The sequence below is a fragment of the Gadus macrocephalus genome, chromosome 16 (assembly GCF_031168955.1).
Source record: "Gadus macrocephalus chromosome 16, ASM3116895v1".
Classification (NCBI taxonomy): Eukaryota; Metazoa; Chordata; class Actinopteri; order Gadiformes; family Gadidae; genus Gadus; species Gadus macrocephalus.
Window position 1 is genome coordinate 10,540,888 of NC_082397.1, and position 20,672 is coordinate 10,561,559.

Consider the following 20,672-nt stretch of genomic DNA (forward strand, 5'->3'; position numbering starts at 1 on the left):
ACACACATACGCACGCATACATGCACACGCACACACGCATACACATGCACGCATATACACACGCACCCATGCACGCACACACAGACACAGACACACACACACACACACACACACACACGTACACCGGCACACATGCAGACACACACGCACACACGCACACACACACACACACACACACACACACACACACACACACACGCACACACACACACACACACACACACACACATACGTCACACACACACACACACACACACACACACACACACACACACACACACACACACACACACACACACACACACACACACACACACACACATTTGTGACTCTTACGTAATGTATTTGGGATTCTCAGTAATTGCTCCAGAGTATGATGTTTATAGGTGCAGCATGCAGCTTTCTTTTGTATGCTGTGCCAGGTAAAGGGGGAAAAACTTTATTTTTTGATGGAAGATGGGAGATGAAGCAAACCCTGCATTGCATTAACAACAGCCAGTAATGGTGGAAATGCCTCCTCTGCTGTGTTTCCCTTCTCGTGCTCTTTAGGTTCATTAGTATATGTGCAATAGGAGTGTGTTATTATTACCACCATATTTTGGGGTCTCTAAAGTTCACACCATGAAAACGACAAAAAGTTATTTTGTGCAATTATGAGTGAGATATTATCAGAGTGGTGATGCAACTTGTAATTAGCCCCATTTGAAGGCCTTTACTGCTCTCAATTTAAACAGGAAACAACTCAACATCCACCAATTATAATAATTGTGTTTTAATTGCTACATACTCAATTACTTTCACTTTGATTTTTGTGAAACATGGACTTATTGCATTGAACCGTATGTGTCTCTGTCTTACAATCAAAGACTCTTGTCTACAACATATATTAGATGTTTGTGCGGATATGTGTCTGTGTGTGTGCCTGTGTTTGTTTGTGTGTGTGTTTGTTTGTGTTTGTGTTTGTTTGTGTCTGTCTGTGTGTGCCTGTGTTGGTGTGTGTGTGTGTGTGTGTGTGTTTGCCTGTGTGTGTATGCCTGCTTGTGTATGCGTTTGAATGCCTGTGTATTTGTATGTGTTTGTATGCCTGTATGTGTGTGTGTATGTGTGTATGTGTTTGTACGCCTGTGTGCCTGTGTGTGTGTGTTTGTATGCCTGTGTGTCGATGTGTGTGTGTGTGTGTGTGTGTGTGTCTGTGTGTGTAGATGAATGCCTTCCCTTATACTCACACTGCACCTCTATATCTGACCTTATCAGTATTCACACTCAACACACACCGCAATCATGTTCCCTCGCATCTCCACCCTCCTCAAAGGTCTATTAACCAGCGGCTGGCCTGCTAGGGCTGGGAGTGAAAAGGACGCATCTCTGAAATTGATAAAGACTTCCCATATAGAAGGGCCTTAATTGCCTGTAGTAAAGTATAGCTTGCTAGCACCTAGCGTGTAGCAATCGGGGCTACAGAGTTGCAGTACGCAGCACGGACACCACGTAGCGTAGCGTGCTACATGGTGTATTCACGCGGCATGGACACCATGTAGCGTAGTGTGCTACATCATGGCAGTACACAGCATCGACTCCATGTAGCGTAGCGTAGCGTGCTACTAGGTGTATATATCCAGCATGAACACTGTAGCGTAGCGTGCGTCATGGTGTATACACACAGCCTGGACACCACGTAGCGTAGCGTAGCGTGCTACATGGGTGTATTTACGTAGCATCGACAGCATGTAGCACACGGTGCTCGTACAGCATAGTGAGGTTGTGTAAACATCCTCAGGCGAGGATATCATGTTAACTGCGATGCTGAGAGGAATAAAGGAAGCAGCAGCAGCAGCCGTCGTGTCTGTGTGCGAGCGTCTGTGCAGGATATGTGGCGTCTCGGGTGGGTGTGACTGCGGGGCCTCTGTCCGGGAGACACGTGGCACCACACAGACACTGAGGGCAGTCATTTCCTGGGCCGGTGGTGTTAACACGCACTCCCGTTCTGGGTTCCTGTCTGCTGGCCTTAACTTCCTGCCAAGCGGACAGGGGATCCATGCCCACTCAGCGGCAGGTGTCAGATGGCAAGGCCCCGTGCCCAAAGCGAGGACAGTAGGGCCAGTCTCTGAGATACCCACTCCCCCCCACCCCCCCCTCTGCGGCGCCCACCTCCCCTTTCCTCTCCTTCCTCTCCTCTCATCTCCTCTGATCTAGTCTCCTCTGCTCTATACTCAATGGCTCTCTCCTCTCTGCTCCTTCCCATCTTCTCCGCTCCTCTCATCTCCTCTGTTCTCCTCCCCTCTGCTCTCTACTCAAAAGCCTCTCCCCTCTCCCCCCCTTCACATCCTCTCCTCTCCTCTCCTTTCCATCCACTCCCCTTCTCTGATCTCCTCTCCTCTACTATCTTCTCCTTCCCATCCCATCCTCTCCTCTCCTCTCCTCTCCACTCCTTTCTCCAGTTTTTTTTCCCTTGCTCTCCTGTTGTGCTTTTAAACCCTTTCCCTTATACCCTGTTACTTAATCCCACTGTATGTTAATCAGAAGTGGCCAGAGTTGAAGGGGAGAGTGAGGGGCAACACGGAGGAGGTAATCCTTTCAGATGTCTCCCTCTGTTTCTGCTTCCAGAACAGTTGAAGCGGTCCGATGAGATGCTACATCGACAGGTTGGCTCAATGAATTATAACACTGGAGACCAGGAGGTGAAAGAGTCTCAGAGTCGGATTGAAAAGGGGAATAAAGGAACCAAAAACAACTCTACCTGTAGTGTTCTCCACATGTCTGTGTGTGTTCCCTGAAGGAGAGAGAGAGAGAGAGAGAGAGAGAGAGAGAGAGAGAGAGAGAGAGAGAGAGAGAGAGAGAGAGAGAGAGAGAGAGAGAGAGAGAGAGAGAGAGAGAGTGAGAGGAAAAGAGAGAGAGAGAGAGAGAGAGAGAGAGAGAGAGAGAGACAGAGAGAGAGAGTGAGAGGAAGAGAGAGAGCGAGAGCAAGAGTGAGGGAGAGGGAGAGGGAGAGGGAGAGGTAGAAAGAGAGAGATTGAGAGAGCGAGAGACAGCGAGAGAGAGAGCAGGGATACAAAGACGCTCATAGGGCCGCTGCAGGAAGTAGGGCGAGGAACCGGGAAAACTTCCAAAAATTATTTTGTACAAGTGAGGTTCCCCCGCCGTGGTGCCGACGCCTCGTCCCCAGCACGCCATGAACCCCACAACACGTCCTCCTCCAGGGCGTCCAATAGCATCGCCCCCACACACACAGCTTGTTGGCTGTGAAACAACCGTGGTTGCGCTTTCATACTGTAGTCATACTGCATCTGCAGCACGTGAATGCATGCGTTAGTCTCTGTGTGCGTGTGCATAGCTCCTGTTAATACAAACGGACTTGGGTTCGATCCCTGCCGTCTGCAGGCTACCCTTCACTAGGCTTCCCTGGGCCGGATGCCTCAGCCCTGTACCTGCTGATTAATGGCATGCGCCTGCGTTCGCCGTGAGAGCCTCCTGATAAAAGCCTCTGCTAAACGACGGTGGTAGTGAATGGGCTGTTGTCGTGCACGAGACACGGCGGTGACGGTTAGCAGCAGGGTGACTCGCTAGTACAGCGCAGTGTGTGTTTTGATGTGATGAAACGGTTGACCTGACAAATCACTGTGTACCACAGCACCCACATAAGAGACTTAATCAAGCAGTAAATTTGATTAGCATCTTCAATAATTCATCACACTGAAGTACGATAAGCAGGGTGTGTTTGTGTGTGTTTGTGCGTGCGCGCGCGCGTGTGTGTGCCTGTACGTGCGCCCGTGCGCGCGCGCGCGCGCGCTGTGTGTGTGTGTGTGTGTGTGTGTGTGTGTGTGTGTGCGTGCGTGTAGGTGTGTGTGTGTGTATGTGTGTGTGTGTGTGGGTGTGTATAGACAGGCAGATGTCTTGAAGTGCTAATTGGGGGCCGTTTGTATATGCCGGCCCAGGTGTGTGTGTGTGTGGCTATGTGCGTGTGTGTGCGTGCATGTGTGTCTGTGTGTGTGTGTGCGTTTGTGTGTCTGTATGTTTGTGCATGTTCGTGCATGCTTGTGTGTGTGTGTGTGTCTGTGTATCTGCCTGCGTGTGTGTGTGTGTCTGACTGTCTGTGTGTGCATGTCTGAGCGTGCATGTGTGAGCAGGCATGTGTGTGTGTGTGTATCTGCGTGCATGTGTGTGTGTGTCTCTGTCTGTGTGTGTGTGTGTGTGTGTGTGCGTGTGTGTGTGTGAGGTCTGAGGAGCAGGAGTCCCTCCCATTGGCTAACGGTGACCCACTTGTGTATCGTACCGCCGTTCAACTAAACACGGTGCCACTGTTAATAATCATTACGCCACTTTGAAATATTGAGAGCATCTGGCTCCGGAGACCTGCCGTAGTTTGTTAGCTAAAAATAGATGATGAAGAGAATCCATACACCACACACACACGCACACACACATGCACACACACACACACACACACACGCACCAACACAAACACACACACAGACACACACACACACACACACTCACACAGATACACACCAACACACACACAAAACATGCACGCATAGACACAAACACACACACGTGTAATTTTATATATATATCTTGAGATGGAGAGAGAAAGAGAGAGTGAGAGAGATGGAGGTTGTGATTGAGGGAGAGGGAGAGAGAGGGAGAGATGAAGAGAGAGAAGAAGGGAGCGAAAGAGGGAGAGAGAGGGAAAGAGATGGAGGGAACGAGAGATAGAGGTAAATATAGAGAGAGAGAAAGAAATGAAGAGAGAGGGAGAGAGAGTTGGCGAGAGGTAGAGATGTAAAGAGATGGAGAGATAAAGAGATGAAGAGGGATGGAGAGATATAGAGATGGAGGGAGAGGGTGGGAGAGGGAGAGCGTGGCTGGCTTTATTAAAGTGCAGGAGCAGCAGCAGCCATTTAAGAATGCAGTCCTCAGCTCCCGTGGTGGGTTCCTCAGGGTTTGATCACAAGTGATAGAGAGGTAATGTCTGCCCACACGGCCCCCCCTCTCCCTCCCCCTCCCCCCGGCTCAGACACCTCTGTCTCCCCGCACCGCTCCCCCTCTCTCCTACGATTACCAGACAATCGAAGAAGCGTCCATGGGAGTCCCCAGTGTCTCCGTCTCAGGATTTATCTGTTTCTGCAGAACTGAAACTTCTGCTGCCAGCGCCTGGCCTTGAGAACGGCGAGGTTTATGCCGTCATGTTTTTTAATGGACACAGCTCACTGCATAGGTTTACAATAGGACAACACTGACCATGACTCCACCGCTGCTTGGTTACGTGTGTTTTACACAAGAATTGTGACGATTTTGACGTAAACACATGTAACACAAGTAGCGTGAGACAGATAGAAAATTGAATGTTCTTCTTTTCTTGTGTTGTTTTCCTCTGCATCACAGCTCCGCCTACTTTTACGACAACGCCCCCTCAATATGTTGAGGCCAAGGAGGGAGGCAACACCCAGCTCAGCTGCACCGCCTTGGGAAACCCTAAACCAATGATAAGCTGGCTAAGGGAGGGGGAGGAGCTTGTAACCAACTCTAAATATTCGGTAAGTAGCGCGAAGAACATAAGCAGAAGGAAACCGCGTAAATGTTTTAACTTCGGCGAGGTCCACAGGGACACGGATATCGGTGCTGACGTTACTTAGAAGTAATGCATCTTCTGATACTGGATCAGTGCTCGTTGGGGCATTGCTTTCTGCGGGTAAAGATTTAGTCGATGTGTTTAAATAGTGACTCAGATCCGAAGGCCACGATCCTTATGTAATTCATTGGTACATCTCGATTTTTAATGGAGGTTTTTCCAAGACGTGACGATGAGAATTATTTAATATAATCATTTAATGTGTACCCACAACATTGCAGGAGTTGGTTTTACTGGTATATTACTGGTTTATAAGCCCGGCACTTTACTGGCCAGCTGGCATGGGCTGCAGATTTGGACCGCACAGGGCTTTGCGTTAACCACGAAATCCACGATTTAGTTGTTAAAATGTTCATTTCCAAAACATACTTTATTTTCTCCAACATTCATGGATCTCCATTTTGTTCCCTGGGTGCCTCCTCCTCTTCCTCCTCATCTCCAACTTCACAGAACCCAACTCCCCTTCATCCTAAGTTTGCGCTTCCACGGCAGCCTCGTATTAACTCGAGCGCCTCGCTAAATGATCGGACATCATCCCCTAATGCATTATTAATATTTCCCCGCTGCATTAATATTCTATTACTCCAAATATGAATGTTCCTCTTGAAAGACAAAAAAAAGCCCATCAATGTGTCCTGCGCCTCGGCTCACGAGCGTCACGGTGGGACTCTGAGGCGACATTAGCGGTGCTGGCTCCATCTGTCTTGGTCGCCTCTCCTCCCCTTCCCCGTCCCGGGGTTCATCGCTCGGACTCGATGTGCTGGGGGGAGGGGGGGGGGGGGGGGTGACAGGGCCGAGTGAGGGAGAGCCACGCCGGGGGCCTGCTCAAAGGGCGCGTGTGTGTGTGAGGACTTGTTGTTCAGGAGCGTCGCCGCGGTGTCTGGGCGTTGGGTGTGTTTGCTCGCCTGCATGAAAGCTTTCCATGGAGATGCGGCGGAGAAAAGCAGGAATGTGAGCAGGCAGTAGAGAGAGAAGAGAGAGAGAGGGAGAGAGAGAGAGGGAGGGAAAGGGAGAGAGAGAGGGAGAGAGAGAGAGAGAGACAGATAGAGGGGGAAAGGAAGAATGACAGAGAGAGAGTGAGAGAGAGAGAGAGAGAGAGAGAGAGAGAGAGAGAGAGAGAGAGGGAAAGGAAGCAAGATAGAGGAGAGGAGGGAAAAAGAGAGAGAGAGAGAGAGAGAGAGAGAGCGAGAGAGAGAGAGACAGAGAGAGGAGGAAAGGAAGAGAGAGAGAGAGAGCGAGCGAGAGAGAGAGAGCGATAGGGGGAGAGGGAGAGGGAGAGAGAGGACCAGGATTCCTTATTGTTACTGCGGTTCGCCTCCTCACGCTTTATGAGATCTGAGTCTGTTTAGGTGCTGCATTGGGGCCCATGTGACAGACTCCTCTTTTACCACTTTGCCTGCTAGCGCGCCTTGTCTCTCCTGCACACCCAACACACCACGGCCTCTCTATGGGCGGAGGGCTGGGGGAGGGAGGACCGGCGACCACGCAGGCGTCTGTCACGCGGATCAGCGGCCGCCGTGGCGGTGGTAGAGGCTGTTTTAAACACCGCTATGTGCTTGCGTCTGACTCGTTTGAGGGACAGGCTGTTGAGCCTTGATGCTGCCTCAGTCACAGCCCTCCCCGTCCGTCCCTGTGTGCTCGGCCACAGCTGGGTGTGACTTGAATGGAGGCCATCGTGCAGCCCGGTGCATAATGGATGAGGCTCCCACTATCTGCGATTGGTTAATGCATGTTCCTTAAGCACTTATTGGTTCCCGGCGGCGGCGGCGGCGGCGCCCGTAGACCGGGCGGACACGGAGGAGTGAGACGTTTCCAAGGTTACCACGTGGAGAAAGATTGGATCCCAGTCAAACTAATTAAAGTTGTAATATATTAAAGAGCGCTCATTTCGGTCTCCCTGCACTGCCACACGCACAGACACACGGAGTGCACACACACACACACACACACACACACACACACACACACACACACACACACACACACACACACACACACACACTCACACACATGGAGTGCGCACACACACACACACACACACACACACACACATATTCATATATTTTATGGATATCATCTTAATAATAGCATATGTATTCATGCTGCGATGGTACTTCTTTTTGTCCTTTATATCGGGTGTAACAGGGTTCAGCAGCAACAAGTTAAACATTTAAAAGAATATGGTTTAATATTATTTAAACCATATATTGTCATAACATTCGGATGTTAATGTTAAAGTTAAATAATTAAACACTTGGACCAGCAGAATTATCTAATTCAAAATGTTGCACAACACTCCATAATAATCAACACTTCCATGTTTCATGTTTTGAACTCCGGAATGTGAGGTTTTCACTTCATCATCTTCATCATCTTCATCATAAGTTTTCTCATCAAACCCTGATACCGGATTGGACCGGGCCGAGGGCAGCGTTGTTGTTTGTGGTCACATGACGTGCAGCGTTAGGCTGGGCGATTAATCGGATTTTGATCGCGATTTCGATTTTAGCGTCAAACGATCACAAAACTAATATAATCGAGTTTTCGATTATTATTATTATTTTTATTTTTATTTTTTTCATTAAATGTTTTTAGAGAAAGTGCAGCTGGATACATGTATCGGTACATTATTTTACATTTCTCAGTTAAAAAGTGTTTTTTGGGAGAGACATGCTGAATAAATACATCATGTTTTCAAACTCGAAAATAATCGTTTGAATAATATGATTTCAATATTGACCAAAATAATCGTGATCATGATTTTTTTCATAATCGAGCAGCCCTACTGCAGCGTGTGGTTCTACGGCGTGTGGTTCTACGGCGTGTGGTTCTATGGTGTGTGGTTCTACGGCGTGTGGTTCTACAGCGTGTGGTTCTACAGCGTGTGGTTCTATGGCGTGTGGTTCTACGGCGTGTGGTTCTGACCGATATCGGCCAATATTTGCGTTTTCTACGTGTATCGGCTTTTATTTAATTCTTATTTTTTCTATATATCTTTTTTCCCGCCATAATTTACAGACAGTTCAATACATTTTCCTTGTTTAAATTTAGACTTGTAACATTCGTTAACATCACTGTGTCATTTTATGATGTAATTTGAGGGATCAAAAGTAGTATCGGCTCCAAATATCGGCTCAAGGAAATGAAAAAAAAATCGGTATCGGTATCGGCCCTAAGAAAATCCATATGGGTCGATCCCTCGTTGTGACAGCATGTGGTTCTGACAGCGTGCGTTCTGGCGGCTCCCCAGGTCCACGACGGCAGCGTGACGGTCCTGGCCATCACCAGGGACGACCGCGGGGCCTACACCTGCCGTGCCCACAGCGACCAGGGAGAGGTGCTGCACACCACGCGCCTGCTGGTCCAAGGTAACGCCACACACACACACGCACGCAAGTAGGCACACGCACACACTCACACACACATGCACATAGCCAGACGTCAGATCCCTGTCCTTTAGGAGCAGCTAGGGGGTAATGGAGTCCTGCTCAGAGGTGCCTGTGTAGACACCCACTGCAGACACTGGGATTTCAACCAACAACCTTTTGGCTGTGACTGGAACCCCCTCACCAATACCGTGTCCTGTGAGGGAGGTGTTGTTATATATATGGTGTTCATCACCGGTTAGTCGCTTACTATCAGTGTATGGATGGTGATTCTGGGTTTTTTCCCGACCCCTTCATACGTTGTCAGGTTGAGCTTAAGAAAGAACAAAGCACTTGGCTCTGCTGGGAGTGGAATGGGCTGTAGAGGCATTCTTGGTGTTATGGGGTGGCATTTTTTGTATCACAGGTCTGTGTCAGTAAATAGACTTGACCTGAGCCGGGTGGATGTACTCATGTCTGTTTCACTGTGAATGCATATATGTATGAACGTATGTGTGTGTGTGTGTGTCTGTGTGTGTGTGTGGGTGCCTCTGCGCGTAAATGTGGGCGTGCGTGTTCGTGTGTGTCTGTGCGTGTGTCTGCGTCTATACACGCGTGCATATCTGTGTTTGTCTGCGTGTGTGTGTGTGTGTGTGAGTGTGATTTGCGTGTGTATGTCTGTGCTTGTTTTCACGCGTGTGAGTGTACGTAACAGGGCTGGTCTGTTTGAACATCTCTTCCTACCTTAGCTCCATTAACTGGGCTCTCTGCTGGACATAGATCGGATAGATCGCTGTGATAGCAACCCCTAGCTTCCCCCCTCCTCCCCCTCCTCCCCCCCCCCCCTCCCCCCCCTCCCCCCCTCCCCCCTCGTCCTCGTCCTCCATTGAGATAGCTCTGGACCAGTGAACACTGTGTATTCCAACATGTCCTGATTCATTTCTAATGGAAACGTTGTCGTGATGAGGATTTAATTAAGTTTGAACGAAATTGGCGTAATTAGATGAAAAAAAAGAGTAAAAAAAGAGAGAGGAAATCGCCTGACATTTATGTTTATAAACAACGTGAGAGGATCCTCTACTACTTTGCTCATCCTGTGCATGAACAAGCATGCAGCATCGCACGCACACACACACAGACACACACACACACACAGACACACAACCACACACATACACAGACACACACACACAGACACACACACACATGCACACACACACACACGCACACACACACACACACACACACACACACACACACACACACACACACACACACACACACACACACACACACACACACACACACACACACACACACACACACACACACACGCGCACACACACACACACACACACACACACACACACACACACACACACACACACACACTCAATCTCCCATTCGAGAGAGACCAGCTAGCGGGGGGGCCTCTTGCTATGTGTACCGTAAATTCTAACAACGATTCAAAACCCTGCGGTAGGACCTTCCCCAGAACCACAAGAGTGACACCTGGATATATATCGAGTTTCACCTCCCCCCCCCACCGTGGTGTGCTCTCTGTATCGGGTGAGGCTCCACCGTAGGATGGAGCCTCACCCGATACAGAGAGCACACCGCTGGGCCGCGGGGGGAGCCTTCAGTAGGGTACACTTCTGGAGGCCACACTCATAAACAGACCTGGTTCACCCCAGGCCTACACCCGTCATGGATACTGGTGCGCCTTCTGCTGTGCAGAAATCAGAGGCTACGTCCACACAGGAGATCGCTCCACCTCTTTAGGAATGCAGGGGCCGGCTCCACCTCGCTGATGGGGTTAGAGAGATGCTTGTGGAGAGTCGTACAAAGTGTTCCGCAACGGCTCGGGTGAATTTGTGTTGTAAATAAGGCATTGTGCGTGTTTGCGCGTGTGTGTGTGAGCGTGTGTGCGTGTGTGTGAGCGTCTGTGCGTGAGTGTGTGTGTGTGTCTTTGTGTGTGTGTGCGTATATATGTGTGTATGTGTGTGTCTCGTGTGTGTGTGTCTCGGTGTGTGTGTGTCGTGTGTGTGTGTGTGTATGTGTCTCGGTGTGTGTGTGTTGGTGTGTGTGCGTGCCTGTGTGTGTGTCAGTGTGCGTGTGCCTTGTTTTAATTACGAGGCCACCGTTCTCTGAGTGGGGAGCTGAAGTGAAGGGGGTAAGGTTGTTCTAGCAGTTAAGGTGTTGATTGAGTCCTGCTCAAAAGGTTCTGGGTTCAAACCCCGACGTCTGCGTATTCTACCATAGGGGCTCTTGAGGAAGACGACCCTCTGCTCCTTAATGGTGTGTTATAATACAAGACTATGTTTATGTAATAATACAAATAATAAAAATAATAAAAAAATATTTGATGTGGATTAAAGTGTCTGACACTGGTTCTACTAGTTTGGTCTGAAACTAGTCTATGTAGAGGGAGTCTATTTCCCCCAGTGGCCGGTAACTGAACTGTTTGTGTTCACTCTCCACAGGCCCTCCGTACATCGTCTCTCCGCCAGAGAACATCACTGTAAACATTTCCCAGAATGCCCTGTTCACGTGCCAGGCGGAGGCGTATCCCGGCAACCTGACCTACACCTGGTTCTGGGAGGAAGACAACGTCTATTTCAAGAAGTAAGGTCTCCCGTTGTACTGGTTGTTGAGCAGTACTTTGTCCAAGCAGTAGGGCTGCTCGATTATGGGAAAAATCATAATCACGATTATTTTTGTCAATATTGAAATCAAGATTATTCCGACGATTATTTTTGAGTTTGAAAACATGTTGTATTTATTTAGCATGTCTCTCCCAAAAAACACATCGTAACTGAGGACTTTGAAATTTCGCCTTAAATAAATACCCAAAATGGTCAAAAATAAAATGTTCCAATCTAAAATGATAGATGTGTATACAGCTGTTCTGCCCTTTCTATAAAAGAAAAAAAAGAAAAACTTGATTATTGTTAATTTTGTGATCTTTTGACGCTAAAATTGAAATCGCGATCAAAATCTGATTAATCGCCTAGCCTTACCGAGCAGGGTAGGACTCGGGGCGGACTCTCATTAGGGGGGGGGGGTCATTCGCGCATAAAGGGGCCCACACACCGCCCAGACTCAAACCAACGGCCAACTGCCCCAATCCGTCCTCTCCGTTGCCTCTCGTCTGACCCGTTCGACAGAAAAGTGGCATTGAGACGCACCGCGAAGACTACTGCCAACGACACAGTAGCGTGTGTATGTTCTGCGCTTGCGCGAGATGCAATAAGTCTCCTTAACATCGGGTTGCGATGTCAACGCCCTCAGACTCGGACCAGACAGCGTCTGAGCGGTTCCAAAAGCTTCCAACCCCGCTGAACACACCGAGAAGATTTGTTCCCGAACTCGTCCGAGTCTCCCCAAACGTTTCAGAGGGCCAACGGTTGGGCCGGTGTATTCCACGCGTAAAACTAAGTCCTCTGGTTCCAGGAGGCCTTCCGGATGATTCCCTGGACTCTGCTCTAGTTTTATCTGAATGAGACATGGCTGCCATGTGTTTTTCTGTGTGTGTGTGTGTGTGTGTGTGTGTGTGTGTGTGTGTGAGTTTGTGTATAAGTAAGAGTATGTCTAAGTGTGTGTGTATGTGTGCTTGTGCGTGTGTGTGTTTGTGTATACGTGCTTCTGTGTGTCTGTGTGCACGTGTGTGGGTACACGTGTGTACAAGTGTGTGTGTCTGTGTGTGTGTATACATGTGTGTGTGTGTGTAGGTCCATATGTGTGCACGTGAACCCCCCCCCCCCCTGTCACGTGACTCTGTGTCCCCGTGCCTCACACCGGCGCCAGGCCGCTGCCACGATGTGAAGTGCAGCCAGCAGCTCTGCAGGCCTTTCTGGGGCAGGTCTTCTGAGGACAGCAGCCTTTCAGAGGCCTGAGTGCCGGCTACAGGAGCAGTGTTGCCAGATTGGGCCCGATTTTCCCGCCCCCCAATCTGGCAACTGCCATAAAATGGGCCCAATCTGGCAACACTGCCCAGGAGCGAGAAGCAGGAGCACCGAAGCACGCATACACACATACGTACACATGTATACACGTGTACACACACATATACACATACACACACGTGTACACACACGTGTACACACACACACACACACACACACACACACACACACACACACACACACACACACACACACACACACACACACACACACACACACACACACGTATACACAGACACATACGTATACACACACGCACACACACACACACACACACCCTCTCACACTTACAGACACCCACACACACACACACGTATACACACGTATACAGACACACACACACACACACACACACACACACGCATACACAGACGTGGAGGGAGGGAGACGGGGCCTGACAGGGACCGGGCAGAAAAGCATTCAGCTCGGGAACAGAGGCAGAGGGGAGCTATCACCGGGGGCCCGCCGCCTGGAGAGGGGCAGGGGGCCGCACAGTCTGGTGCCCGGGGGGGGGGGGGGGGCCTGGTTCTAAAATTACACCGTGACGCCACGACTCTATTTAATTAGAAAACAGTGAGGCGTCGGAAATTCGGTATTTTGTTTAAACGTCGAATGCCATTACCCGGTCAATACGGAGCGGGCCCTGGCGTCCTGCTCTCACGCAGCGCCCCGGGCGGTGTCGTCTTACGGAGACGTGTGTGTCCCGGCGGCGTCAGTCCGGCCCCTCGCAGAGAGGCGATCGTGGGACCGGGGTGATGATCACTTAAACGTGCCGTACCGCCACCTCTCGGTGCTTCCTCTGCACCGACTGGTCTGACTCTCTGCTGCACTCTGACGGTACGTCCCGTTACTGAAGGAATCGAATCTGGGCGGCGTGTGGCTCCGGCGGTAGAGCCGGTCGGCTGGTAACCGGACGGTGGCTGGTTCGATCCCCCGGCTCCTCCTAGCTGAGTCTCGAGGTGCGCCTGAGCGAGGCACCTCACCCAGACTGCTCCTGACGAGCTGGCTGTCACCGTGTGTGGCTGACATTGCCGTCGGTGTGTGAATGTGCACATCAATGGGTGAATGTCAGGCAATATTGTAAAGCGCTTTGAGTGGCCGATGGTTAGAAAAGCGCTGTATAAATGCAGTCAGTTTACCGTTTATCTCCTCCACACATTTTTCCACCCCGGATCACGTCGCGTTCCTCTGACACTGGCGTTGCCCTGACGACCGTGGTCTCCGTGTGTGTGTGTGTGTGTGTGTGTGTTTGTTTCCCAGCGACCTGAAGCTGAGGGTGAGGATCCTGATCGATGGCACCCTCATCATCTTCCGGGTGAAGCCGGAAGACGCCGGGAAGTACACATGCAGCCCGAGCAACAGCCTGGGAATCTCGCCCTCCGCATCAGCACACCTGACTGTTCAGTGTGAGTGTTGCCCCGGCAACCGCCGCCGTGCAGGGGAGGGGGGAGGGTGGGGGAGTCGGGAGGGGCGGAGAGAGGGAGAGAGAGAGAGGGAGGGAGACGGTACAGTGAGCTCTGGAAGGAAGGGAGAGGAGAGGGGAGCAGCAGTATGGAGTCTGCTGCTGGCGTATTCCCAGCATCCTCCGCCATCGCCGCGGAAACGCACCGCCGTAACCTTCCCGAATCTCAAGGTCACATGACCTTAGCCACCCCAACCCCCCACAACACCTGACCCCTTCACATCTTATCCTCTTCCTGAAAATGGATTTTAGGCACGCCGACTCACGGCCCGGCAGTGAAGCACGGTTTTCACGGGATCAATTTGAGAAGATGAGGTCACTCTTTGCGAGACTATGGGGCTATGATGTCATCATGGCGTCTCAGTCCAGGTTCCGTCTGCGGATTGTGTCTGGGTGCCTCCCGCTCTGACCTTTCTGCTGTGTTCCTCCACGAGGCTGACGAGAGACGGATGCCAGTCCGGGCGATTTGAGTCCAGCCAGCGTCAGAGTCTGTCTGCGGGCTCATGATGCTACTCTATCAGAGGAGCCTTACGTTACGATGCTACCCTGACCAGGTGTCGAGCCGTCGCTGAATCCATCGTTGGTCTCTTTTCGATACACATATTGTGTATTCAATTCCAGTTGTTACAGCATCATTTTTTGAGTTACTCAAATTCAGATTGGAGGGTTTTATTCTCATCAGTCCCACTTGTAGGTCACTTTGGATAAAGGTGATAAAAATGGCATCTCACCTCTCTGTCTCCCTCCCAATTCCTCCCCCCTCTATTTCCCTCCATCCCCTCTCTCCCTCCCTCATCATTCTCTTTGAATCTCTCTACCTTTCTGGCTCTCACTCTCCCCCTCTCTATACCTCTCTCTCTCTCTCTCTCTCTCCCTCCCCCCCTCTGTTTCTCCCCCCATCCCTCTCTCTCTCTCTACCTCCCTCTCTCTCTCCCTCCCCCCCACTCTCTCTCCCCCTATCTCTCTCTCTCTCCCCCTCTCTCTCCTCCCCCCTCTCTCTCCCCCCATATCTCTCTCTCTCTCCCCCTCTCTCTGTCTCTCCCCCCCCCCCCCCCCCCCTTGTACAGACCCGGCCAGAGTGGTCAACATGCCACCGGTCATCTACGTCCCCCGCAAACTGCCAGGGGTGATCCGCTGCCCCGTGGACGCCAACCCCCCAGTCATCTCCGTCAAGTGGGAGAAGGACGGCTACCCCCTCCGCGTGGAAAAGGTGGGTGGGGGGGCATACATGGATGTACGATGCTGCAGAATTGATCTGGGAAGTTGGGAGACACGCCGTCAAGGTTTTTCCTTACTGAAAGGAAAATACCCCAACACACACGCACACACACACAATGGTGCACACACACACATACACACACACAGACACACACACACACACACACAATAGTGCACACACAGACATACACACACACACACAGACACACACACACACACACACACACACACAATAGTGCACACACAGACATACACACACACACACACACAGACACACACACACACGCACACACACACAATAGTGCACACACACACACACACACACACACACACACACACACACACACACACACACACACACACACACACACACACACACACACACACACAATAGTGCACACACAGACATACACACACACACACACACACACACACTCACACACAATAGCGCGCACACACACACACACGCACGTGCACACGGACACATGCACACAATAGCACACAAGCACAAACGCATGCACATAAAGGTCCTGGGTTGTAAACCCCAGTGTGGCCACCCTGAACACACATCCCTAACCCCGAGCTGCTGATTAAACGACGCGTGTCTTCCATTCAACGTGAACAGCGTTGGCTGAACGACATCAACAGTGAAAATCAAACCAATGACGTCGGTTGTAGAGACCCCTCCTGACACTGTGACGTGCTCTCCGGGTCTCTAGTTCCCCGGGTGGAGCCAGACGCCGGACGGAAGCATCCGGGTGGCGGAGGCCACCGAAGACTCCCTGGGCACTTACACCTGCGTGCCTTACAACGCCCTGGGGACCATGGGCATGTCCCCCCCCGCTACTCTGGTGCTAAAGGTGCGTCCTGGCTGAAGAAGCCTGGCGGAGGCTGCTTTGGCTTCTGGAAAGTGGCGTGTTTTTAGACACACACAACTGAGATGTGAGCCATTACAAACATGTAATAGTGTGTGTGTGTTTGTGCGTGCGTTTTTTTGCTTGTTTGTGTGTGTGTGCTTGTCTGTGTGCGCTTTTGTTTGTGTGTGTATGCCACACATACACTTGTTTCTGTGTGTGTGTGTGTGTGTGTGTGTGCGTTTGCCATTGTGGGTCTGTTTGTATGTGCTTTCCTTGCGCTTTTGTGGGCGTGCATGTATGTGTGTGCGCGTGGTGTGTGTGTGTGTGTGTGTGTGTGTGTGTGTATGTGTGCGTGTGTGTTGCAGGATCCGCCTTACTTTAATGTGAGGCCAGGGGGGGAGTACCGCCAGGAGGCGGGGCGAGAGCTGGTGATCCCCTGTGCTGCTTCTGGAGACCCTGAGATCCCAACCATCACCTGGAGAAAGGTACACTCACCATCTCATGGACCAGTCACCCTCTGGTACCTGGACCAGTCACCCTCTGGTACCTGGTACAGTCACCCTCTGGTACCTGGTACAGTCAACCTTTGGTACCTGGTACAGTCACCCTCTAGGACATTCACCCTCTGGTCCCTGGTACAGTCACCCTCTGGTCCCTGGTACAGTCACCCTCTGGTACCTGGTACAGTCACCCTCTGGGACATTCACCCTCTGGTACCTGGTAGAGCCACCCTCTGGTACCTGATACAGTCACCCTCTGGTACCTGGTACAGTCACCCTCTGGTCCCTGGTACAGTCACCCTCTGGTACCTGGTACAGTCACCCTCTGGTCCATGGTGCAGTCACCCTCTGGTACCTGGTACAGTCACCCTCTGGTTCCTGGTACATTCACCCTCTTATGGTACATCACCCTCTGGGACAATCACCCTCTGGGACATTCAACCTCTGGTACCTGGTACAGTCACCATCTGTTTCATGGTACATTCACCCTCTCATGGTACATTCACCCTCTGGTACATTCACTCTCTGAAACATTAACCCCTCCTGCCCCACTATCCATACCAAGGTGTTCCCTGTAACTGTTATATATATGAATCATTGACGGCATTATCAAAATGAATAGGATGATTTTGGTAAGTAGAGGTCGTCAAAACAGGAAGATTTGATCACTTGATTTTTATTTAACACATGCTCCAACACCAGAGAAAACAGGTGGGAAAGCCATATCGTGATGCCAGTGATCGCAAAGTTACGATATCCAAAATATTATGATCGCAATGTTAAGATGAACAAAGTATGATTATCGCAATGTTACGATGACCAAAGTATTATGATAGCAATGTTACGATGACAAAGAATTTTGTGTGCATGACTGAAATATTTCAAGCGCAATGTTACGATTACCATAATATTACGTTTGCCAAATTACCATGACCATAATATGACAATTCCGTCATTACAATCATCAGATTACTACCATCGCAATTGAACATAATCCAAACAAATCGCTCTCAAACGTTTCTAAGCCGACTGATTTCTCTGGTACCCGTTTCCCTGGCAGGTGGGGAAGCCCAGTAAGAGTAAGCACAACGTCCTGCCAAGTGGAAGCCTGCAGTTCCTGTCCCTCAGCAAGGAGGACCACGGCGAGTGGGAGTGCGTGGCCACCAACGTGGTCACCAGCATCACTGCCAGCACGCGACTGCTAGTCATCGGTAGGGAAACGGCCAATCCCGTCTCACCTGAGGTCATTTTTTTAGGGCCAATGCCGATGCCGATTTCTTTTCATCAGCCATAGGCGATGACCGATACGCCGATGCCGATTTTCTTGAGCCGATATTTGAGCCGATATCCCCCACCCTCCCCCCATCATGAAAAATGACACAATGATGATAACAAATGTTACAAGTCTCAATATTTACTAAAGGAACATTCATTGAACTGTCTTGCGGGGAAAAAATATACATAAAATGTTGGCCGATATATCGGTCGATCACTGGTCATTACATCCATAGCCCTGCCCAGATCCCAGTCCGAAAAATGATGGCACGGCACTATGTTATACGCCACCCCTAGAGGGAAGAGGAGCTCAGGTTTGTAGAATAGGAGTCGGCTCGGGCCTCTGGCAAAGATGCCCACTTGGTGCCTCCCTGGGTGTTCAAAGCAGGTCCAGTGGGGAGGTGACTTCGGGGAAGAACCAGGACAAAGTGGAGAGATTATATCTCAACACTGGCCTAGGAAGGCCTCGGAATCCTCCCGTCAGAGCTGGTCAATGTGGCCCGGGAAAGGGAAGTCTGAGGTCCCCTGCTAGAGCTGCTGCTTGATTTAGACAAAACAAAGCTCAAACCAAGGTATCTTAGTTTTGCTGCTTGGCTTTGATATTTATGGTTTTCCCAATATGTGATAGATAAGACCGGGGTGAGAGCCTGACTGTGTTGTCCTTTATGGCTGCACTTCCAACGGTAAAGCAGGGGTGTCGTTCCCTCAGTGTTAAACATGATCGCACTTCCTCTGCGTATGAAGCCACTCAGCACATCTTAACCCAGGGGATTTGAGCGTGAAAGCGGAGGGTGTGTTCCGACCACTCCACACACACATCCTCTGGAATCAGTGAGATTGCTGGACTTCAAAACTATTTTTTCTGATACACTTTTCAAGAGGGTCTTTTTTAGGGTCATTTTTATGATGCTCTGTTTGCTTCTAGCTCGCAAACGAGTACATCGGAAGTCTTTATTGGCGATAGGAAAGCACAGACAGGAATAAGACGTGGTTTAGCTGCTTACATTAAACCTCATCTTAAACCAAAGTAGCTAATGTACATACATGGGAAACAAGGAGTCAAAATGGCGCCTGGTGTAGCCTTGATTATAATCCCTGGACAGCGGGAGCAGGTGAGGGGGCAAACCGTGCCACGGAGCTCAAGACACACGGGGGGGAGGGGGTCTTCACACCCCAGCTGTTCCTGACCCCCCCCCCCCCTGGCAACCACCCTCCTCCTCCCCCCGGCAACCGTTGCCGGGTTCCTAAGTGTCAGTTGGGTGGCGGCACTGCAACCAGCAGCTGTGGTTCCTCCAGGCACACGGCGGCTCGGGCTCCTCCACTCCTCCACCTCTCCACCTTAAGGAGGGAGGTGGAGGGGCTGGCTGCGGGTCACACCGGCGCAGCTGTGCCGGGGCAGACAGGAGCGCGGGCGGGGCCAGGGCGGGGCCAGGGCGGGCCCCACCGCGGCGATGCTGCTGTCCTTGACCTTGTCTGGTTGGCCGGCGGAGCGGAGCGGCGCTCCGGCGTTAATCACACACACACCGGGATGAGTCAGCAGATCTGGAACGCCGGTCGTAATGGCCGCTTGTTCCTCTGACTCACCTTTATGGACTTGATCTTGAGGTTGAAAACGCGGGGTTTATTTTGAGGCCTGCATCGTCTGAAGTCTTTTTTCAAGGGATGGTTTGGTTTGATGCACGCTAATTTGTCGACTAAAGGCGAAACACTTTTCTGTAATTTACCGGAAATACTTTGTTTTTGCGCGTCTATCCATTATTAATAACTTACTGTTACCATTAAGTTGTTTATCCAAAGCGACTTGTGACCATAAATACAGATCAGTTTCATTAAGGGAAAGGGTGGGGGGGGGGGGGGGTTGTAATGGCAACCTGCTAAAGAATCCCCCAGGTACGGGGATGTGGACTCCCGGGATCAAACCCAGTACCTTTTGGCTCCTAGACAAATCCCCCCACCTAACCCCCCATAACAAGTAGACTATCCCTCCCCTTTAATCATAACAATCAGTATTAGTCTCTCCTCAAGCATCAAATGTTAACACACAGGGCTTACCTTACATTCACATTGCATGCGTCCGTCGACGGATGACCGAGGGCGTGTCTGACGTATTGGGGACTAGTCTTTGTAAATGCTGACTGCGGCCAATCAAATCGCTTCCCGCTAACAAAGCCGATGTGTGGATATAAACACAAAAGATCAGGTGTCTAAAAAACATCCTATCGATTCCACATTTCTTTAAAAAAATATTACACAGATTTTTCCTGCTTCTTCCTGCTTGTTATTGCAAAATGGATCCAGTAGTCGCAAGGAGTGTATTTGCATAACCGCAATCTTATTGGCCGACGGATCCGTCGCTGCCTGAAAAGTTGAACATTTCTCAACTTTTTGACGGATTTAACTG

The 20,672-nt window shown here is 50.5% G+C and overlaps 1 protein-coding gene across 7 annotated transcripts in view; it reads left to right on the forward strand.

Annotated features, from left to right (window-relative positions):
* Positions 1–20,672, forward strand: part of igsf9ba (immunoglobulin superfamily, member 9Ba) — a 61,180-nt gene that overhangs the window by 22,703 nt on the left and 17,805 nt on the right. For all 7 annotated transcript variants that reach the window (XR_009529617.1, XM_060074744.1, XM_060074743.1 and 4 more), the window contains exons 4-11: positions 5,383–5,534; positions 8,880–8,997; positions 11,478–11,619; positions 14,220–14,365; positions 15,489–15,631; positions 16,359–16,499; positions 16,862–16,981; positions 18,057–18,207. Coding sequence is in view for 6 of the 7 variants with exons in the window: in XM_060074744.1 (XP_059930727.1) it covers positions 5,383–5,534; positions 8,880–8,997; positions 11,478–11,619; positions 14,220–14,365; positions 15,489–15,631; positions 16,359–16,499; positions 16,862–16,981; positions 18,057–18,207 (1,113 nt within the window). In the remaining variant the exon portion in view is untranslated. The remainder of the gene's footprint in view (positions 1–5,382; positions 5,535–8,879; positions 8,998–11,477; positions 11,620–14,219; positions 14,366–15,488; positions 15,632–16,358; positions 16,500–16,861; positions 16,982–18,056; positions 18,208–20,672) is intronic.